Source organism: Neodiprion pinetum, chromosome 4 (genome assembly GCF_021155775.2).
Source record: "Neodiprion pinetum isolate iyNeoPine1 chromosome 4, iyNeoPine1.2, whole genome shotgun sequence".
Lineage (NCBI taxonomy): Eukaryota > Metazoa > Arthropoda > Insecta > Hymenoptera > Diprionidae > Neodiprion > Neodiprion pinetum.
The window spans coordinates 32,760,061-32,784,551 of NC_060235.2; the positions used below are offsets into that span (position 1 = coordinate 32,760,061).

General features: G+C 44.7%; 1 protein-coding gene across 1 annotated transcript in view; it reads left to right on the top strand.

Annotated features, from left to right (window-relative positions):
* The window catches only part of LOC124217579 (uncharacterized), a 120,660-nt gene that overhangs the window by 74,008 nt on the left and 22,161 nt on the right, over window positions 1–24,491 (top strand). The window contains exon 3 of the mRNA XM_046623420.1: window positions 10,046–10,184. Coding sequence (XP_046479376.1) covers window positions 10,046–10,184 — 139 coding nt within the window. The remainder of the gene's footprint in view (window positions 1–10,045; window positions 10,185–24,491) is intronic.

Genomic DNA, 24,491 nt, shown 5'->3' on the forward strand with positions numbered 1-24,491 from the left:
CGTATTATTCTCCAAGAATTTTGCGGAAAACGCCATACGTATGATGATCGATTCGTACGTTTGTTTCGAAAGGAAAGCTGGTTTACCTCCAGGGAAATATTGAAACGATTCGCGGAGGAACTCGAGGCAGCAGTGTGGGTGCACTTGTGCTTTATACGCCGACCCACTTCCCCTTCGGGTTTGCTCTGTGTCGAAACAAATTCATCGATAAATCTACTCAACGAGATTGCGAAACGTGAATCGAAACGAAGATCGTCAAATATTTGCGGGAGCCCGCGGCGCAGGCGGCGGGTATAAGGGATGGCTGTAAAATGATAAGCCGCTCCAACTATAGCAATTTACGGAAACACGCGGGAGGCCCTCATCTATCGAGGCTTCGCCACGTTTCGAGCAGGAGAGCACTGACCCTGATTGTAAGTCGGAATCCCCGCAGACTGTGCCCAGGCACGCCTTGTACTCTCTTTCGCTCTCTTCCCTCCCTCATCCCCCTCCTCCTCCTCCTCCTCCTCACCCTTCCCTTCACCATCCCTATCCCTCTCCCTGCGTTTCCTTCGTCATCCGCCCACCTTTTCCCACTTTGCGATCCGACCCACACCCTCCCCGTACCCCCCGCATGTTTGCACAGTTTACGATGTTTGTGTTTGCCCTAAACCCTTATTGTTATTTATAACCCTTGCTTTCCCGCGCCGGGGCGCCGGGCGTCGATGCCGACGTGCTAATATACTCGATTTAATGAAACTTGTAGTGTTTACTCCCGTTGAGACGTTCTCCCGCGGAGACGCCGCGATGTCGGACGTCCGCTATAAAATTAACCAATTTCACTCCGAGAAGGTGCGTATTTCTAATTGTCAGACACCCGCGAACTTTTAAATTCTCCTTTTTTTTTTAGTAATTCTCAAGTATCGTGCACAGAGCACGCATTGAATCAAACCTCGTCGAGTCCCCTGCATTGTACAATTAAACAGCACATCCTATACAACCCGAAAAAAAGATCCCTTGTTTGCGTTCGACCGTATATAAGCTAATTTCACGAAATATTATGCACTTGCAGGGTGATGCCAGGTATACGTGAATTCATCCGAGATCGGGGAAAGTTCTTCAACGTCCTTTCCCTTTTCCAAAATCTACTTCAGAGAATGCTGAAGTACCGCCACTTCTTCCCAACGTACCGGAACTTTGTAACGAATGCCGACGGTGAGGCTCAAGCTTGACGTTTGAAAAGTTTCGGGTGACCCCGTCGACATCACCCGACAAAAGCTAACTAAGATCGCACGAGGAACAATGCCGGAATCCCCTGTGGATACAATGGGGAGCTTACAACGATAGGCCAGCGTGGAAGCGGCCCGCGAAATCCGACCGCCTGGTTCAATAACGTTTAACCTTATACTTTGTCGAAGCTCGCTTGGTCGCCATGCCGCTCCGGCTAGCTTACTCTTGGCTCTGTACTCGTTTCACACCCCGCCTTACAGTCTTATCGCCCCCCGGGTCTCCGACATGTCGACAAATTTCTATCACACCATGTCCGGCTAAACCGGGAATGAAGCGGGCCATGAAAGTGCCGAAAGAACGTGATTTACTCCATTGTTCGATGAGAACGATTATATTTCCATGCTGAAAGCGAATCTGGGAATAGGAATTCTCGATCTGCGCTTCCGGTTTTCAGAAAATCTAATCCAAACGAGGTATACTTCGGCGATCAAGTTTAGATTGCGCATCGGAGAGTCTCTTGAACAATGACTTTATTTGGTTTGATGTGAAACAAATTGGGTGGGTGAATTCTGCGAAGGGTAATTACTCCCGGAATTTCTTAAGGGTGGATACCTAGTTGTTTGAAATCGTTGTAAACAAAAAATGGAAAAGTTGCCTTTCCGGTGGTTATGACGGTGAGTTTCAGGGTTTCTTTATTCCAAACGGGAAAATGCTGCAAGGAAGCTGGATGGAATTTGTGCACTTTACGACCTGCCAAAGTGTCTTCACGATCCAGAGTACCTACGTATAGCTATTACGGAAATAAGCCAGATGTGTATTTTCAATACCTGCACATTCTATTCGCAAGCGATGCGCGTTACGCTTATTTCGCGATGTGCGGCGGCGTGACATCAGACACGATCGACTGCTGCTGCAGAGAGGAGGAGACGTAGCTACGAGCGGGGAGCGGGCGTTTCACTGGAAAACGCAATTTATCATTCGAGATTCGCAAGAAAACCTCGGATCACTTCAAGGATCGAATTGAGTCGAGTTGAGTCGAGTTGAGATGGTTCGGGTTGAGTTAAGATGCCCGTTTCCCTTTCCGGATGGAAAAATTGAGTGCGGTAGCAGCGGGAAGTATCCCGTTCCGCGAGTCAAAGGACACACGTAAAGCAGAAGATTCTGGGGGAATTCCACCGCGGAAAACCGGGAGCGGCAGCTGCCAGGCGTTATAAGCGAGCATAGAGGGTGAACCGGAAGTCAAAAGCCCCGCGCGTATTTTTGCTGCACTTCTACCGTTACGATTTTTTCAATCGCGAGCGGCGAGCCTGCAGCGGGATGGGAAAATGTTGAAAAAGAAAGATGAACAAGGAAATACGGGGGACTGGATTGGCGAAAAAGTGACGCGCCCCTCGCATGCCTCTCCAAATATCAATTTAACGCGGATTTTTGACTGACGTTATCAGCGTTGAGATAAAAATATATGCACAGATAATGAAAGGAAAAGACACGCCACTTTCTGGAAAGGGTTTCCATATTTATTCAACCCCGAAACGATCGGTGCACGGTGTATACGTCGGCGTATGTAGTCGCGGGGTGAGGGGGTAGGCGAACGAAAGGGGCGAGAGAAAGCGAGCGAACGTCTGGAGAAGATAAAGATAAACGCTCCGCCGCATCGCCTCCACGCACTTGCCTTACACTTGCTGGATCTTACCGTCTGTATATTTAATTTCCGACGAGTCGAATGGAATTGTTCGCGGCAGGGGGATGCGGAGATTGGCAAAAGAGGGAAACTTGCTATACTGCTCCGGAGATATACTCAATTCATCTTACAGTCTCCCCTGCACGCCCGATTTCTTCGCTCTCCTCCCGCAACACCGCGTTTATTATCACGCCATTTCCATCCTTTCGCGTCATTGTCTAGAAACATCGGTGGTCGGTTGGCGTGTTGATGAATAATTGTAGGGTTCGTAGAATCGTATTTCATCGCTGATCCTGCTTGGTCAAGTATCTGACCGCAATTACAACGCGTCGCTCAAAGTAGAATGCTAATTTGAGGAGTTTGGCATGCCTGCGGATCGCTGACGATATACACCGTCACGATCCGTGTCAGTGCGCAATTAAGACCGGATATGTTCTCACTCCGGCAGAGACGCGAGGGGCGGGGTTTCGCCGTTTCCCGAGAGGATAACCTACCCTTCCTCCTTGTCCGAGTTGAGTTATCGGTGTCGGTACGATGTTATCGATAAATTCACCGCTTCGTCCGGAGAGAAGGACGAGATGGGCTCGAATAAAATCGGGACAAAGAGGAGGAGGCTGCGAACTTGTCGGCAAAGAACTTGTCGGCTGCTGCAGGCGGTATAGTTTTGCAGTGTCTGAAACTCAGCGTCATGATACATTCGACGTTCACTCCGTCCGAAACACGCAGTATACGATCCAATTTCATCAGATTTAACATACCTACCTTGTACTCGACGAGATGAACGTAGACTCTTCGCACTTTGAGGTGTATCTTTCCGTTCTCCCTTAATATCCATCAACTGCAGACGTAGGCAGCCAACGGAACCCAGCCTAATGGAAAAGAGTTCATCCGTACGAGGTATTGCACACGGTCCAGAGTTGAACCGAGTTATAAAAGCCGGTCTACCGGCCGATCGAATACCGCAACGCGTTTGTTCCATTTAATTAAATAAATTGGATTTCAAACAATCGGATTCGCACGATTTCCCAACCGCCACAATGGCTACTTTGAAGTGCAGAATACGTTTACTTCCAGGTCCGAGCCGGTTCATCTACCGGGGTAAAAGGATATTGTTTAATCATAACGTCGGAGTCCCGTCGAGTTGCAAGGCCCTTCCGAGACGAGGGTAAAATAGGAAAAGAAAACTAGAGAAAAAGCGGAGTTGAAAGTGAAAAGCTTCAGTCGGTAGACTATGGAAAAAAAAAGAACCACATCGTGTCTCTCCCGCTTTGTTTCTCTTTTTCCCCCGACAGACCCTCTGGCATTGCGCCGGTCGACTGTTCGGAAACTCAGGGGCGAACAGCGTGTTCGTTCGTTTGTTCGTTTGTTCGCTCTACAAGTCTTTTCGTACCCCAGGCTTTGTAATTACCGAGGCTGCCGGCGTGCGAGCGTACAGGTATGTATTGCTCGTGATTAAATTCACGGTTTCGGCCGTCGGTCGTCGAGGTACCGAAACGCTGAGTTTCGACTGGAAATTATTCGGTTGATACATAGACGGATTAAATACCGACGCGCAATCCACCCCGTCGAGAGATGCGACGCAACCCTTCGAACGCCTCAGACGCGGCTTGTAACGTCTTTCAAAACGCCGTTGACAGATGGGTCGCCCAAGCTTATACGGATCCCGTGCTCTTTCGGCTATATATTTTATACATAATATACACGTGATATACCACACGATACAACGCCTTACATGCCTCCGTTCAACCCTGTCAGCCGGATAATTCCGTTACAAAACGCCTCCGGCATCCAACCCTCGAGGCGTGCTTTTTTTTTACGAATCGTGAGGGAAGGAAGGAATCACCCTCAACAAAACACGTAATGGTACCGAACGGATTTCAATTCCAAAATACGTGTCCCGATTTCCCTTCACGTATGCCTCGTGAAACGGAGTCGCAAGCTTCGTTGAACAAAGAATTCAATTCATCCAAGATCAATTATCCAGACGCTCGTCATCGTCGAGTAGGTTTTCACATCACCCCGTGATTCTTGACGGTAATTATGCACGATTTGTATCATATTCCGGTTACACGCGAGATTCGGATTGATTTCGAGTCTCGGGTACAAATTTAAATTTCGAACGAGCGTCGACGAGTATCAGTGAGTCTCTTCCTGCTCGAGTTATGAGGGAATAAAAAAGAATGAAAACAGAAAGAGAAAGAGAGAGAGAGAGAGAGAGAGTAAGGGTCGATTGAGCCGTAATATCTTGATTAAAATAATTTATCACCGGGTAGTGACAGGGTGATTGGCTATCCTGAGTTAAATATGATGGAGTGTTTCCATCTTTTTTGCACTAGGTATATCTGCGTACGTGTACAACTGATTCTCATACCCAGGCACGGTTAAATTGATACTTTCGTGTACCTAATACTCAGGACGAGCCGACGTGACGGGTTACATCAGCCTCGGTCATTGACTACATTTTTGTGCCTTCGTTTGCCGCGCCGAACGAGTGCCCATTAATTTTAACATTCTTTCGCCCTGTGCTTCTCGTGCACACGCCGTCCGTGTAGGTTCCCCGGGGAAAAAGAGCACATTCAAACGTTGTTTTTCCCAGTGGTGAATTAAACAGGAATTAATTACAACAGGGGTTGAAATTTTTCGCCCGTCTGCCGGTTCGTCAATGTCTGAAGATCAAATGGTGCATCTGATATTTTTTATACTTTCTTCAGTTTCTCAATTCTTCGACGTATATTCCCTAGTCGGCAAATCATCTGCTCCAGACAGTTTCATTTCTGTTTTTCGACAGTCTCCCGGGCTGAGCTAGTTTTTAAACTCTTGACTACAAGCTCTCAGAGTCAGTTGGACAATTGCCGCGGTACCTCGTTGCTGAATATTCCTCTATCGCGTTTGCAACAGAAATATGGACTCTCTGAAGGGTGAAATCGTCGCGGAAAATACGAAGCCTGTGGTGCGAGGAACTTGCACAAGTAAATAGAAAGGCAGAGTGAAATACCGAGTAGGTATGTACCTACACCTTTAAATTAGTTTGCTCGAATCTACTGTCAGCATCCTTGACCCTTGGGTAGCGGTATCCTTGTATACAAACCTAGATATGAGAGGATTTCAATGAATACACGATTGAAAGACCACTTTGAACTCTCACGAGAGGACTCCTCCTCTCTGTCAAATGCCGATAATTAATTGATCGTCGTTCCCCCGCGTAGTGGTTGAATTTTTAATCTCACTGTGTGACCCGAGCACGCTTTTCTCTAATTAACGACGGTGATAGGCGCGTGGATACTGGTTATGAAATGTGAGTAGCCTCGGGGTAGAATTCAGGATACAACCAAACCATTTATGGGATTAAAAGAACACAAAGAAAGATAGAAAATAAAACTGAATAACTCGTAACCCTGCTGACGTATAATAGACGAGTCGTAAAAGTTTTCTTATTACAGCTAAAATTACTCTTGCCGCATTGTTGCACGGATGCGAGAAGTAGGTATAGGTAGATTGAAAATAAAACATCAGCGCAATATTTCACAGAAATATTTCTGAAATACTTGTATATACGCGCTGCGCGGATGGCGGAGCGAGGAAAAGCACCCTGAGGCCCAACGTCGAGAACTCGGGGAGTCCGTAATTGGCACGAACGAGAAAGTCTAAGCCGCATCGCGTTGCAGTATCTTCCTGATTGGTTGCGGGGAGGCTTCGGGCCGTCATCCCTCGTACCGGAAAAATAACATTGCGATAAATAAATGAAAAGAGGCGAGAGGGCGAGAGAGCGGCGAAGCTGTGCGTTGATCGAATGCGACAGAGACGGGGTGAGAATTAGAAAGGGAAAAAGGAGGTATACGTTATTATAATCCCAATTAATAGAGCCCGGTTACCCGGGTAAGCCGGGGTTGGGAAGGGTAAAACTGTTTTCCCAGAAGAGTGGTCGCCGAGAATCTCGTTCCAAGCGCCAACGGAGAAGTAGTGCGGTCACCGTGAATTAACTTTATCATTCCGTTTGTCCCGGAACTCCGAGCTTACACTCGAAATACGTGAGTGATAATCCGGTCGTGATGTACGTACGTAAATTTAAATACCGACATTCCGACACGTGTCTGACTGATAATTTGCGATCCACTGTTGTTTGAATGATGTTGTACTGACTCGTGACGTGCACCGAAGAGGAGGTTGGAATGTGAAAGGAACGGCGGAACGGATATCATTGTTGTTTAAATTAAATCGTGAACACTAAAATGAATCCGCCAATGACGGTGGGGTGCGTAAAAGGAAAGCGAAGGACCGAGGCCTTCCCACAGGTATCCGGAAAAGAGGCTATACGGTGGTCTTAAGCCTCGCCGGCACTTACTGAAATGAGAGTAATTAATTACAAAATATATTGCCCGCAAGCGGAAAAGCTACCCTGGGAGTTGTTCAAACTTCAAAACTTTGATGATAACCGCATTTTTTGACTTAACTTCAATTCTAGCTAATTAAATATTCCCCCCCCCCCCCCTGCCCCTACCCACCGCATCGTCCTACCCTCGTGTAATACCGCAGTTATAATATCCTTTCCGGTCTCCTAATGAAAACAAATATTCGTTTCGTCTTACGCACGCTAAACCTCTAAATAAATAATAATGTACAAGCTTATATACCTACCCTTGCGGGTTCTGTTTTCTTTTCTTATTTTTTGTGGGTAAAAATTTTTCAGGTAATACCTGCGGCGTAATACGAGCCGTTACATTGCTAGCGAAAGTAACGCACCTAAAACGAATTACCGACATTTCAAGATAAACGGTAAGTCTTGTGTCTGGTGATAAAAAAAAAAGGTTGAAAATGAATTGTGTCACTTTTACAATGATTCGTATGCATGATACTTCTCGCCCGTGTCCTTTTTTTCACTGACGCAGAAACGTGTACGTATACGGGTAGACGAGAAGTACAGGCCTGAAAGTATTAATTTGATTTGCGTTCCTTTCGCAAGGCTTTGCATAGAGTTTTCGTCACGTCGCTGCCGCATCCGGCTACAAGCCAATCATCTCGTCGCAAAGCGAACAATCGAATCAGCGATTTTATTCATATACATCGTAGTTTCCCTGTCACAACCGACATCCATGGAGCGGCAGCAGAGGTCCGGCGGATATCTCGCTTTCTTATAACACAGGCACTCTCTGATGTCTTGAACATTCATTCTAAATTTTGCAGTAGCTGCCTACCTTGACGAGCATTTTCCAACCATCCACCTGCAGGCTCTCCTCGGGGGAAGAAATTAAAATTTCATACAACTCGACGTCGTTACGGTAACTCTAGTCGGGGTTTCGCTATTTTATCTCATCCTTTTCGCGTGAAGATCCAACGTCGTCACGTTACTATATTATGTATATGACATTTGCCGATTCGCTATGGATGCAATTTCACTTCAGTGCGGAAATCTGGATCACGGTATTTGTCGGTTTAGCTTCGGAAATTGTCGCTGGTGAATATTTGGGAAGAGTTTTAATTCTCCGTTGACGACTCCACGTAACTAATTACCGTGGATCCTGTTGCGAGACGTTTAATAAAATTTGGTGGGCATCGTCGTCATTGTTACATCGGGAGCGATGATGAGTAACTTTTCACGAAGCTCCAAGAATGAGAATATCGATATCGAGCCATTTCTGATGGTGCCTGGTCAGAGTCCTTTACACGATAAATTAAAAATATTGCTTACGTGGTTTCCATGCGCATCTGTCAGGTTTATACTTTCGTCAGGTGACGAATCAAGGTAACGTTTTTCGATGGGCGAGGGTGTTTTGGGGTCATGGGGGGTCGCTGACAGGGACGGCTCGGAAATACAGTATTGGTATCGGCCGCAGCGTCAATGGCTGGTAAGAGAGAGCTGATAACGTTGATCGCTGATAAATCCAGCACGTTCGGCGGTGAAATTCGTCGTTTGGACAAAATGTATATCACCCCGAATCAGCGCGCTTGTCGATACGCATTTATTTCCTCGAGGTTTAATCGGCCCGGCAGATCGCGGGGAAATCGACAAATACGACCCCGCGACTTCGATCGAAACCCTATTTATTTCACTTTCAACCTTCTAGGAGATAGCTGCGGAATGTGTCACAGCCGTGAATTATTCTCTCGCAAAACTGATATTTCTCTCCCACGTTTACGCGAGATGCGGTTGGGCAAGTTCGGTGCCTAAATTCGCGTGTATCCCCACGAGGAAATCTCGTATTGCGAAATCTCCCCCGCCAGTGTGAATAATCCTCTGCTCGCGTCTTCGAACGCAATACCTGGGGGTTTCATTTATTCTCTTGAAATAACTTTTTCATCATGACTCTTTAGATATCGGTATCTGTGGGTGGGCGCATGCAGGGTGTATACGTATACGTATACTCTGACGTAGGCTTTGACGAGAGAGGACATAAAGATTTCGTTTACGGCGACGCGGGAGTAAACGTGCGAAATGAATCAAGGTTGTAAAAAAAAGGAGGGGGCTGTTAAGTTTTTACGATTTTTGACAGAGTTTTAGGGCTTGTACTACTACCGCTGTTTGTCAATTATTTGTCGAAATTTCTCACCTGCATCGGTCTGGAATGTGAAGCGACGTATATACGTGTATATATTCCCGCCACTGTAGACGACCGGGGATGTATTTCAAACCGTTAAATATTAGAGAGGCGAAAGAAAAAGGCAGTAAAACGAGAACGAATTCAAATGGATCAATCCGTCCATTATATGCCTACAAATCTCGGCACGGGGAAAAAAAAAGAAATAACCTGGTCGTTATACCTTTCCCTCCGGTACTTCCGGCCAGCTAATTTGCGATAAAATTCATGCGGCAGGCCTTCCGTGCGTTTAATAACCCCGGGTAAAACTTGTAATCGATCGTACAAATATACGTGATGTGATTCATGACGTACCGTGCAGCCTAGATCAATTGTACAGATATAGAGAGAAAAATATAATCATGGGAAACTATATCGGTCCCCGCGTCATTAACACCCAATTACCAACTTTTATCACTTCGTCCCAAATGACGCGGTATATACTTTATAATTAATAAGCACGCACGCGACGGTGAAAGTACGTTGAATAGCTCCGAATCAAACATTCGTTTAAATACGCGATTGCTGCTGCCGTTGTTGTTGGTAATAACACTTTGAACATATTTCTGTCTGTCTGTCGCAGGGTGCAAATTTCCCGACCAATGGAGGGGTGAATGGTTTCAATCGGGCGTCCTGCAATTAGTCGCCGTGAACGAGACGACAATCACCGGCAAAGGGCGCTGTATCGAAGCCGACGGTGACAAGTTCCTCATCGCAGATCGGTGAGTGGTTTATTCAATTAACTTAAATCAGCTAAAACAGATTCCCCCGACCTTAACCAATTACTTGAGACGATTTTTTCCTCTCGGTAGCTCTCGCAATTTTTGCCACTTAACGACCCGAGACTCCTTTATGGAAACTTTGTAATTTGTGTTCTGAATTCCGGATAAGCGCGATCTTTCCGTTCTGAGAGAAATTTTTATAATGCAAAATCACATGTTACCCGAAGAACTAACTATTCAGACTTTTACGTAAAATTTTAATTAATCTTGAGTGAAAACTGAAAAGTTTACCAGCCGATTCGCGGTCTTTGAAACTCTTGTACTTATTTGAAAACTCGGAATGATTCAGATGTTGGACAGTTTGAAAATAGAGAAGAACGGACGTTCGGGAGTTCCAGGATATTTGCAAAGCGACCAATTTCACGAGGTGGACATTAAAAGTATCAAAAGATTTGAAATGCCAATTGGTCTAAAAAGAGTAACTGACTGACGTCAACATACATGAATTTTCAGCTCGTAAATGTAAACGCGTAAGTAATCGGGATCCTGAGTATCGACAAGCCATGCATGTGTGCTCGACATACTCCACGGTTCGGGGTTTCAGTTTCAATCCGTAGTTGGCTTTACCTCGCATTCAACCTTTCCCCCGATCCGTCTGCCTCATAGTTCCGTAAAACAAGACGCGCGCGGAGTAACATTTTGGCAAGCTGTTTCGCTCCGAGAACGGCGTATAATAGAGAGAGAGTAGAGCGGGTCGGAGTTTGGCTGGTTGGCCGATGCGACGAAACACAGACGGAAGGAGAGAGATCGAGATGTAAGGATATAGAAAGATAGAGGGCGGGGTGAAGAACGGAGTAAAGCAGTCAGGAGACGCGGGGAGCTGAGCCGAGCTGAGAGCCAAGTTTTAATTAATGTAATGGAGAGTGGCGCGTGATTAGCCCCCCAATCAGCGAGTCCTCCTCGGCGAGGCGAGTGCGGAGCCATTCGGAAGTGAGGAGAGTAAAATAACCGCTCGTGTTCCGGGGGGGCGGGAGGGTTGACGGTGTTGAACGGCGGTTGTTGGCGGAGGCGGGGGACGAATAAAGGACGGAGGTGTCGAGCATGGGGTTAAGGAGTGCACGACAAGTGGGAGGATGGGAGGGAGAGAGGGAGTCATGTTCCGAATGAAAACCGTCAAATGGTTAATGGCTTTGATCGTTTGAAATTTCAATCACCCCTCGACTCTCCACCCTCCCTCACTCCCGCGGTGTTGCATAATTTAAACTGTGCGGAGGATAATCGACACGCGTTATGCACACGTTTATCGGACTTGTACGCGTTATTTTCGATTTTTTACATCAAGTCGGAAATTTGAAATAAAGTAGGTGCCGTAACGTGTTCATTCCTTCGTTGTCGTTGTTAATCACTGGGTGAGAATGAACGCGAGAATTGAAAATATAGAATCCCTGGAGGGTTGCTGTTTTTGAGGAAAAAATGAAGGAAACCGCATAACAGAACGTTTGATATCAGATTAATTTCACTTTCAGTACGAAATTTCTAAACATTCTTTACAATTGATGTACAATTTTTCATCGATAAATTACTGTACCGAGGTAGGATATTAAATTTTTACTCTCCAGAAACCTGGAATGGTAAATCACAGATCGATGAGTATGATATGGTCTTCATAGCGAATATGGTATTCAAGCTTATTCTGCCATTCGCGTTATTAGCCATTACGAATTAAATTCGAAATATGTATACTCTCATTTCGGCTAAGAGGTAAAATTGAATATATAACCCATACTCGAAGTTCAAATATCTCGGCACAGTGCTAAATTTTGAGGTAATTTTCAGCTCCCTGTATACATCATGCAAACATTTTATATTTCCATCGGTATAAACTATAAACCGAATAATTTATAATTTTAACGTGTAAAATATATGGATGTATAGATCCGCCCAGATTTCGTACCAGACAATTCAACCGAAGCACACACACCTGGAGTTGCGTAAACGCGGCAGGGTAGTTTCGATAAATCGTACTTGTTATTTTCATTCCGACTTTTCCTTTTTCATCCTAAACCTAGCTTTGCCCCCTCCATTTTCATATCCATCGAAATTTCGTCACATTCCGATATTTGTTGAATGTCACCCGATAACGTACGGCTTTATTTTCATTCCGCAAATACGCTGCAGCGTAGTTCGGCATTGCTCGCATCCGGCAGTGGTACAATCTATGAACGGGAAACCGAAATACACCGATACTCTGCTGCAGCAGCCGAATCCATGTTTCCAATCCTTTGCGCATTAGTTAATTGATTGCCGAATCCAACGTTGTCGGCCGAGTTAATCCGCCAACGCGGACGAGGGTTGAAAGGATAATATTCAAAATTCGGTTGATAATTTTTGTACATTCGGATTATCTCTTTTCAGAGATTTTCGATACGTAATATAGAACCGCGCGGATCGATAAAAGAGGAGACGAAACAACGCACGATGAACGAAAATCGTTTGCAGGATAAGCGAAATTTGGGTAATTTTTCAAGCTTGAAAAGCCGGCTGATGAGCCGGGCTCAGATATACACGGAATCCGTAATTCGATCGATTGAACGTTCACGGTTATTAAACGGTTTTATAATGGGATGGAATTAATTGACTGAGTACATTACGATCGGCGGGTTACAGTATACTCGAAGAATAGTCGGATGTAATCGAATATTTGCGGGCGCTCCCGCATATAATCATCGGAGAATCGGCGAGACGGTAAATTGGCGAATTCGCATACAGCGTTAGCCGTTCCTCGGTGTACGTTGCATCGTCCGAATTTCGATCATTTATGCGAAACCTATATATGTATTTATATAAACACAAACACGGGCGTTTGGAGGCGTGATCGATTTTATTTTCATCCGATTTTACGAGGGCTTTAATTGAGCGTCCACCACGATGTATCATTTGAATTTCAAGATAAACCATTCCAAGATATGTACATTTTCAAAAAGTGCGTCTTACCTCCATCCGATTTTGGATTTATATATCTACAAATTCACTCATTTCTATCCACAGTGGAAACAATTTCTACACGATTCGCCCTGGTGTCGAGAAAATAAAACAAACTCGTAAAAACAAAAATTATCACTCTATCAACCTCAACAATATTTATCAACAATATTTATTCGAGTTATCAAAAATCGAGGTATGCCTAATTTTTGTATATCCACTATCGCATGCAGGAGATGGAAGATGATACGTGCAAGAACAGATTGAAATTGATTTGCGACGATTTTAAAAGTCATTTGATTAAACCTGTAAATATTATTCGAACTGTTGGAAACTTAGCTTAATTCTATTAGTCATTTTTTACTCGGCGATCAAACAGTGGCAAAGATAATTTTATTTTTCTGCGAAAAATAATCCTTTTATACGATCAATTATTACAGAGCACACGTCTTAATTGATCGGATTCTAGTTGGTTAGAACACAGAATGTTGGTAACGAAGTATGGAAAAATGAAAATTAAAGCCAACGTTTCGAGGGGTTCTGAAGAGATTGTATAGAGAGACTCCCAGCAAAGTATGCCGTGAAAACTTATCCAATCAATCAGGCGGCGGATCAAATTCGCATTGATTGGTCTAATCCATCAGAGTACACCACGACATGATCGCAACTTCCACCCTGTAAACTTATTCCCGTCATCCAGCGTTTTCTCTGAGTTATATTACTAATTACTTTTCCCTGAAGCGCGTTTCCACAAGATAGAACGCTCGACGCGTCCGGCGATCCAGTGATATTTTTTCTCTATCTTCCGCTTCCTGGATCAATTCGCCCAGCTTCCGGCCCTCCTTCGATCCTCCCTTATACCTGCCAACTCCGACAATCCGGGATAATCATTCTTTTCGTTTTGACGTAAACCGTGACGTCGAATCCGGAAACGGGCTTTTCCCCTAAACACGATCCCGCGTGTACAGGTGGTCGGTCTTCGAGTTTTCTCTCTTTTTTTACAACAATCGTTGTCTATGATGATAGTAAAGTGGACCAGGCTGCTCGAGATTACGGCCTCGCGCCAAAACACTCAATGTACAAAGCCCTGTCACATATATACCTACCACGCCAGCTTTATCGCCTAACTAGAATATAATAACAGTAGGAGAGTATTCGGCATAAATTTTCATCGTTACCTCGCAAAATCCAAGCGGGGTGTTAGGAGATGGCGGTCCGTCTTTATTAAAATCCTACCGGGTCCGAATCGAGCTTAAAGCCCCGGTAATGATGAACGAGTCGACCGCCGCGACATAGTCTACGTTTTCGCCGAAGGATGTATAACACCAATACATTAACGTGCGCAGGCAAACGCAATTTACTTCGACTCAGAAATTACTAATTAGAAATTAATTACAATGATCGTCTGGCGGATGTAATTATATAGTCTGAACCATGTGACGGACTGCTGATTTCTGCGATCTTTCTGCAGTCGCGCGCTTAACGCCAAAGACGGATAATTCTCGTCTGTAGAATATAAATAAACTCGGAGTATGCTTATACTCTTGTTTCCGTTTTACCTGAAACTTTTTATTGGAATTTTCCTTCTTCAATTCGCTTATGAGTTTTCCCAAATTTTCCGCTTACAGCTTTATTCACGTTTGAAACAGCACCTCAACGTATAAGTTATGCAAGCCTGATAAATACATAATTCGAACTATGCAAATTTGTAGCAAATTTGAGAAATGTCAAAAATTTTCTATCTCTTCACCAAATTTACAGAGACAACTATTTTCTCGATACAAGAGCGTGTAATAAAGTCATGAATATTGTCCCAAGAATACGAAGCATCCAGCTGGAAAGATTTTTGTTCCCGTTCTATTTCCAGAGGAATATGGCTCGCGTATTACCGGTAACGCGTTGCGTTGTAAGGATTTTAATTAAACGCTCGTAGCGTCCGCGCTGCGAGTTATCCGTATAATTTTATGCTTGCAAAAGATGCTAGCAAGTATTTCGCGCGATCTTGCCGTGCAATCGACAAACGCCTCCCACGAGACGGTTCATTTCTCTACCAGGAATATGTTGCTGGGGGGTGGGTAGCTCCGGTCAAAGTTCGACGTTAACCCAATCGGTGAAACAACTCTGCGGTGAAAAGTTTCGATGTGTCGCGAGCCGTTCGTTCGTTCGAAATTTACTCTGCAGGTTGTTGACTGTATCCGTTGACCTGACGGATAGAGAAATCGCCATCATCGCGCCGAGGAGCTCTTATTATTTAGCAGGATACAAACCGGTTCAATTCGTTTGGAGATCAGGAAGCTGCAAGCAGGGGTGAAAAGTACCTGGGAGGTTCGAGAGACGTGTGAATATCTCATATATGGGAGCTGGGGGGAGTGGAAAATTTTTGCGAATTCCGGCGCCGTGAGTCTCTTAGCGCAACACGTAGACTTTGCAAAGTATTTCCGATATTTGATCGGCCGAGAAAATTCCGGCTGAGCCGAGACCTCGTCATTGTCGATGAAGCGGTCGACGCGGCTGACGCCGCGGGCCGGAGGTTCATGGGCTTGCCAAATTCATCGATTCACATTCTCGACTTGTTTCGCATCGACAGCCACCGAGGCGAGGATTTTGCCTCCAGATTATTCCCAGAGTTTTGCATAGTTTCAGGGACAGAAGGGAAAAAGCTCCTGGGGTAGTTCACCGTGTACTTGGCGCGGCTGCAAGCCGGCGAGAAGTGGGGGGATCGTGAGTGATGAGCCACGAGCTTAACCATACGTGGAGACAATTAAGCGGCTAATGCCAGAATGCGTGCTTCGCGAATGTCCGAAGGGATCTCCACATGTATCAGGAGAAAACAGTCCCCCACCTCCGTTTCCTATCTTCTTTATAGACACCGAGGAAAATTATCGGATGTCTACTCGCATCCTTTTTCACGTTACTGTGATACGAATCCGCAACCGTATTACATCTTATCGGAAGTTGTGTGACACTTTCAAGTCATGCTAAAAAATTTTCCACACCTCGTGCAGATACGCGTCGTACCCCCAGCTTTTAATTACACTTTTCAACGTATTTTTTTCGCCGTTACAACGTAAGCTTGGTAATTAATTAGAGACAATACGAAGATCATTTTCTCGCAACTTTGTCGCTTTGAAAGTATTATCCAGGTTTAAGAATACGGTCTCTGAAATGCGATGAGGAACTCTGTGGTAATGCTAAATGTAATTTTCAGCTATTTAAAGCCTGACAATCGGCTGATCGGCAAATAACGATCGAAGCCGGAAGCGGGTTTACTCGAGTGCCGTTTCCAGGTTCACTGCAATTCGTTCGCGACGTGATACTCATTATCCAAGGGGCTGCAAGTGCGCGGTGGTCTTACCTCGGCAAATAAAGCTCCTTATAGTTACCGCGTAGAAGGCCTAGAAACGCTTTAAAGTCCGGGCATATTCCGTGTGAAGTCACGTAAATAATGTATCAATAGATGCTTGCTCGAACCGTCCCCGTTGGGATCGGGACTTTCCCTCGCCTCCGCTAGCCCTCGCCCCTTTCACCCTTACACCCCCCATTCCTTCCACCCCTTTCGCCCTCCCGGAGCCTGCTTATGCCGAGGCTGGCTTCCTCGCGTATTACCGGGGATTACCAGCTTCTCCGCGTACTGCTGGAGACCCGCTTGCGAGGGTAGGTAAATTTTACCCGCTACTATAATCACAGTCGCGCGCGGATGTGCGGCTCTCCCCGGAAGCCGCGGATAAGAAGCGAGACTGCTTCGGTAGTATAGTAGGGTATTTCCTGCTGGCGGGGAGAGTGGGAAACTTGCGGCATGCACCGGATAGGCGGAGCCCCCAGGGCGTATTTGCAATCGCGGTAATTAGATGTATCGGGGTGTTCACGATTACCTGTACGTAAAGGAAGCCGTGCTCGCCGGTATTTGGCTTTGGCTTCGCTCTCGACTGATCGGCGAGAAGAAGAGAGGCTGACGATGAGAACTAAGCGAAAGCATCTCACGTCGCGGAGCGACGGGATCGGGGAAACGATTCGAACGCTCGGCCGAGGACCCTGGGGCGAGGATGCGTTTCCGGTTCTACAATTCATCGTAGGTGCCCGGAGGGCGGCTTGAACGCATTATGATACGTAAACTAGGTCGGGCAAAGTCTTGGTTATAGGCGGACAGGGACAATATACCCCCGCCCTTGGCAACCACCGGCAATATCCTAAAAGCATTTTTCTATACCGTACCGCACGCTGCACGAAATACTTACGTATACATGTATGTATTATACGTCACGGGTGTCTCTTGACGCCGAAGAAATACTCGCCGAACCCCCTTGAGAACAGATCTATATATATATATATATAGACGTATGTGCCACGGACGCTTGAGTTACGTTACGTTGCGCATCGCAGCTCCTGTCGGTGTGTGATAGATATTTTTACCAATTTTACGCCGCTTTACCTACATTTTAGACGACCGATCAACGACTTTCAGCCTATAAATTTTTCCCACTTCGTGTATATTTTTTACACTCGGTCACATGTGCAACCAGTAGCGAAACTATAACTCGGATAAAACAGAGAGAACGACTCTACGAAATTGAGCCAACCCTGTTTCTTTTTTTTTTTCTGCATCATCTTTAAACTTTTTCTACGCATTTATATTTTCTTGCCTCCAGGTGAAATTTTTTTGAAATTGATAATTTGAGGGTATCAACAAAAATAAGTTTATCTAACACGTTTCTGCAGACTCGTGCCATTTACGAATTAATCTGGACTGTCAATCGAAGGCTTTTTATTTATTTAATCATTTTGCAATTAGGATATACAGTCAGGTAGAAGGAACAAAAATAATGCGGTACATAATTTGTGAAAAATATAAACATATTCCTCGTTTCAACGAATTCAAAATTACACCATAAAAAAATTTCGAATTGAAGGTGACTCCAATCTTCGAAATATGAAGCGTTAACAGTGAAAGAAAAATAACCCTGCGTTATTTGATTGAGTTCACACGAAGTCGTTTCAGAAAAACTTCTCCGTTGCTGTATTCATTAGGGTTCGAAATAAACGTTTTAAAATTGAAATTGTAAGCGTTACGATTCTATTGAAAACAATTTTTTTTTATTAATTTTGGAGTTATCTTCACCATACGTCGATTCGATATGACATCCGATTGTGATCGTATCCCTGTAGAAATACTTTCTTGATTCCAAATTTTCAACGCGAGAGTTAATCCGAGATATATACTGCAGCCATGGTCTAGGACAGCCAAGAATCCGGCGCAAAAACTTCATGAACTTTAGCCTTGCGACCTTAATGATGACCTTTCGGACTTTTCGACCGTTTTATTCCTTCTATTGTACTAAAAATCGACGCGATCCTTCCTCATCCAGATATGGGGGAAGGTGAATTGATCGGTAATAACGTGAAAATATTACCACGATTTGGTTTCCATTGTACTTTATGAGGTCAAAGGGACAGCTGAACTGAAGATAAATGCCATTCTTGATCTTCAGCGATCTTTCAGCTGCGATTGACCGTTTTATTTTTCTCTCTCTCTTTCTTCTCTCTCGTCCTTTCTTTTCTTTGTATTTCCTGCGAAACAAAACGCCCGATGTTGGAGGACTCGGAATTAAAAAATGAAACGTATCCTTGCACCGTGTAGCAAGTGAAAAAGACCGAAGTGAGACTCTGAAAACCTCGCCGATGATACGCTGCTTGAAAATTGTGAGATCAAACAAACGCTACGGTGGTGCGTGTGCGTATCGAGTATCGATACGCCATTGGGCGAATATGTATGCGCGTATTAACGATGCATGGAAATCAATAGCCTCTCTCGCAAGCGGAACCCTTCGAGCTGGAGGGGCGTGTTGCGGTCACGCTTTCACGGTATCCACCTATTAGACAATATAAACAGAATTAATAAACAAACAGCGTATACGTGCAGCTCTCGATTGTGACGCTGCGCAAACAACTGGCGGAGTGTGCAATGTGGATACACCGAAGTACGTATTACGGGTGAAATCATGATCCGGCGGACCGCAAATTATGCGCCTTGATTGACGTAATTGCCCGAATCGCGGAGTGGAAACGTCAACGTTAAGATGCCCCCCCCCCCTCACGGATAGGAGTGCAGGAATAAATTAGCGAGATCGCCGGGGATTATCTGTCGACTTAAGTGTCCGATTATACGTAGAGATTAGAAACGGGGCGAAGCGGGGTCCGAAGTGGGTATCGATTCTCGAATTTGCACCACCGGTAATAACTGCAGGATGAATTTTCCTCGGCCAGTATTCAATGGCCGCGAGGTCCTTCACCGACCGCTGTAATTTGAATTCAAGTAATTAATTCCGAACGGCGGGATAGTGCGATGCAATCGTCGCGTCGATCCACTTCCGACATCACCTCTTCTCCCGTGGCAGCTCCCTTATTAACCGAATAAATCCCGCAAGTGACAATAGGTATCTCTTCCCGTGTCCCAGGCCCCGGGGAACTCATCCTCGACACTCGATATTTCGGACACAAAATCGAAATCACCGCCGTACGCTTGATCGGCCGCTAATTGAAGAGGATCGATTGCAGCGAGGTGAAACGGACTCTCTCTGATATTTTATTCATAAGAATAATATTGTCTGTATATATAATATAATTTCTGAACAGTGGATAACCAGGGGAGAATTCAGGAGCTATTCGTATTCCCGGATCCCTTGTGCCATGCTCCAGGAAGTTCGCACACTGCGTAAACACGGTCGAACCGAGAGGCCAAAAAAATTCAGACGTAATCCAAAATTGATCGCGCTGAGAATGAGGGCTGTTGATTTTTCACGGATCTTCGGAGTGCACGGATGGAAGAACGGTTCCCCGGGAGTTAGGATATTAAAAGTGGCGGAGACGAGGGGGTGGATAATCGAAAAAATTTTTTCCAATTTACATACGAAAATTTGTTCCCGATCAGAATGGGACGCGCGGGCACCTTTCGCAACAGCTATTTTCGATCAGAACAATAGAAGGTGTTATACTCATACCCGTACCTACCTATACTAATGTATGCAAGTTTGCTCAGAAAATTTCGATCAGAATTCTACGTGCTAGCAACAGAGAATCCTTTTACACAATAATTAGCACCAAGTGAGCGGGAATATTCAAACAATTAACGATAAGCTCATAATACGGTTGAGAACGAGCCAGATTTCGAACGGAAGTTTAAAAGTTGAAGCTGCGTAGGCAAATCGGGTCTCTGGATTATGAAAAAAAACCTTATTGGCATGGGTGACCTCACATCGTGCCGAAATTTTTGTTGAATCGAGAGAAGGGAAAAATACGACTTATAAATTATTTTCCAATTTCCCTGCTCTGCCAGAAGCATACCTATATATTTTTTCATGCAAAAACCCAATTGAAATAATTACAAGCCTCTAAATTACGTATACACTACCTACGTCAACCCTTATGGCATACTGTAAAAACTCCTATTGCTCTAGCAGCGACGCTGCGTTCAAAGTACGTTGAAAATATCGAAAAACCGGCTAGAAAATAGCGTTTAACCCAAAGCCGTCCTGCTTCACCACCCGAGACACCTGCCGTTAAAATCGCGACGCGTTATAATGACGCTGACGGGTTTAGTGACGCGTGATCTTATCCCACCCCGATCCACCACTTCGAGCCGTCGACGCTGCTTACCCTTCCGTCGTATTTATTTAAGCGTTAACGAATCGCTTACGTCAAGTCAAGTGTTCCCGTTTTAACGAGAGCGGCCTCTCGCGCTCGGATCAGACTCGGCGATCGGGGATCTGGATTCAGAGTCCGGTCGGACAAGCCTCGTGATAGTGCTTCTAATCTCTTCCTCTCCCTTCCTTAATCTCGTTTACCCTCCTATCATCGCCCGCTATCCTCGAGCCCCTGTTGGGTTAATAATGTTTTTTTCCCTTCTATTTTCGGTTTCCTCATCCAAGATAGCGTTAATCTTATACACAGTTGTACGGTTACTTCGTTCAAGATTCGGTGAATTTAGATTTCGGAATCAGTTTTAACGCGAGGATATACCGGCGGACAGTTTCTTGCCCATACGAGGTGTGTTCAAAAAGTAAGGTGACTTTATATTTTTATGAAAAACTATTTATTTATTCATCAATATTTATGTTGTCCCCTTCAAAGTAATCCCCCTCAGATATAATACACTTGTGCCAACGCTTTTTCCAATCCTCAAAGCACTTCTGATAAGCACTTTCTGGTATAGCTTTGAGCTCTTCCAGCGATGCAGTCTTTATCTCCTCAATCGTTGCAAATCTCCGTCCTTTCATAGGTCTCTTCAGTTTTGGGAACAGGAAAAAGTCGCATGGGGCCAAATCCGGTGAATATGGTGGCTGAGGCATGATTGTGGTGTTGTTTTTGGTCAAAAAACCGATGCTCATGCGACGATTCTTCTGGTCAAAATTAAGCAGTTTCGGAACAAACTTCGCTGACACACGTCTCATACCCAAAACATCCGAAAAAATTTCATGGCACGAGCCAACCGATATGCCAACATCCTCAGCAACTTCTCTGATAGTGATTCGACGATTTTCGAAAACAATTTTCTTCACTGCTTCAACGTTTTCATCTGTTGTTGACGTGCTGGGGCGTCCAGAGCGAGGTTCGTCATTGGCATCTTCTCGGCCATCTTGGAAGAGCTTGTACCACTTATAAACGTTTTTTTTACTAAGAGTAGACTCACCGTATGCCACTGTCAACATTTCAAGTGTTTTGGAGCACTTAATTCCATTTTTTACACAAAATTTGATGCAAATTCTTTGATCCATTTTTCTTGATAGCAAAAAATCGCCGAGCACACCAAAATACGTCTCACCTTTGTATCTGTCAAAAACAAACTGAACATGCTATACACTTGAAACTGTGTACAGATGTTCGGGACAAGTGTACCAACATAACATAAAAAAAAATCGAAGATCGAACGGACATAGCCCGCGAAATTAGAAAAGTCACCTTACTTTTTGAACACACCTCGTATTTCAGACAAACGTAAGGAGATCACGATGCCTCCGCTCCACCTCGCCAGCTATCGAACGAACGCCGTCTGCGTGTTTATACATGTATGCGTATAGATGTATACAGGTATTCGTTGGCAGCCTGGGAGATGCCATTAAATGTTCTCGGTGAGGGGTGACTGGAAAGTTAGGAAGAATGATAAATTCCCGCAGGAGTCACGGAGACGAGGAACGCGTCCCGCGCATGAAAGTTTTGTCAAAAACAATAATCGCCTGCCACAAATCACTCGGCGACAAAATTATTGTTGGTTGAAGCGAGAACGGACCTACTTTTCTTTCATTTCCTCCGTCAATAACTCAAATCTGTTACACCGACGGCGCCGTTCGCCATTCCAACCCCCGGCCCGGCTTCCGAGGGAGGGTATAAAAATATTTCTGTAAACACACCATTTGCCGAACCTTCCGGCCGTGCGTACCGTTCTGCGGGATATGTGATATGTGGTATCGTACAACTCTCTATATTTCTCGATGCTTGTTGTGCATTCGCCAACCAATCCCGGATTCCAATATTGGACAAACGCGCTATGAAATACCGCCGAAGGTATCGAACAGCCGGTTTTTGTGTTTTATTTTTTTTCATTTTTCTTTGCTTTCTTATTGTTTTCATATTTTCGAATCCACATCAATGTCCACGGAGGTTAAGGGAATTGGTATGAATTAACAATCGCAGATTGAGGGAATTATACAGACTTGTCATTCAGTCGTGACGTACCAATTTATGTTTTAGAAAATGGATGGCCTCGACCACAATTATGTACAATAGAAGTAACCCGACCGAAGATTCAAAATTTTTATACGATTACTAAAGGGAACAAGTTTTTACAAAATAATTCTTAGTCGAATATGAATATGAAAAGAGAACAGTTTATCAAAAAACCGTTTGACAGATATATTCGAACTTTTGTTTAAGAACATGAAAACTTTCTCGCTATTTTGGAAATGATAGGTTTTCATAAAAAAATTATATCGTACAAGTATGCATGTATGGAATTGGCATTTCTCCGCATAATGAACTTTGCAGAGGCTAGTTTAAACTCCACCATAACCACAGGGTTGAAGCGACACGCGATTCTTGACCAACGAAAGAAACCCTGCCAGGCCAGTTGTGTTCTCAATATTATTCCAGTATCGCAATCCTCGAGTAGGAATCAGGCGATGTGTATACGTGACCTATAAAAGTTGGTGGTCCGCGAATTTGAGGTTGTACAGTTCCCGGAATTGTGGGTGGATTCAAACAACGCTGTTTATCAGGGCTTTTGTCCATTACCCGTGGGCGTCGTTTGTGCTGATCAATCAAGCTGCGAATATACGTCAGACTGTACACAGGAAAGTTGGTACATTGAAACGAATACATTTTGTATATTTTTTCTGCCTTATCCCTGGTAAGAAAAAGGAAAAGTTTGTACGCGAATTCGTTGTACGGGTACTTTGTCAAGATAATTGATTTATTCGAAACTGTTTGCAAGGGAATGTGCAGAGTTGTTCGTCGAGTAATGTCGAACGAAAAAATTCACCGTGAGAGACCTGGATCCGCTTTTCGTACAATATTTTTTGTAATATACTATGCAATAGAAAATAGCAAGATGAAATTCTTAATTGAATTACATAATTCATTTCCTGATGCTTGGAAATTTGGGGAATTTCGTGATGCCGTACGGCGAGATATCGAGATTATGGAAGATTGCGGGCGTTGTACGAAAATACGTGCGAAGGGCTCCGTTCGTTCGATAGGATTGAAATTTGGAAATATTTCAGCTCGGGGTAAGTAATCGCTCATCGCGAATAGAGCTTCCCGGATTTCGTCCTTCGGTACGAGGGTAATACAACGCCCGAGCAGCCCGGCTTCTGCGGCTAATGGACGCTGTTAGATCCGTCAGTCCGTCGTCTTCCCAATGAGAATTTCGGAACGCATTTATCAAAACAATCCGAGGCTCCGTGGAAACTGTGCGGCCCGGCGGTTCTTCCGCGCCCAGCGATGGACGCCTCTATTATTTAAGCAGCGACAAGCAAAACGTCTGAATATATGATACGCCTGTAAATAATAGAAGATTAAAGCGCGTTTGATCGGCAAAGAGTGGAGGCACGTGGCGACCCCTTTTCCCGATCCTCGATTCCTCGACTCCGCGTCCATCCGTCTTCCCCTTCGTTTTCGAGACGCGAGGAAAACGTGCACGATACACCTACGTTTCTTTCCACTTCGCCTTCCCCGCCTTTCGCCAGCTGCGCATAGAACCGACAAATATTATCCAAGTATCGCTGGATATAACTATACTGAAATCGAGTTTTTTTCCCCTAGACTTCGACCTTTCTA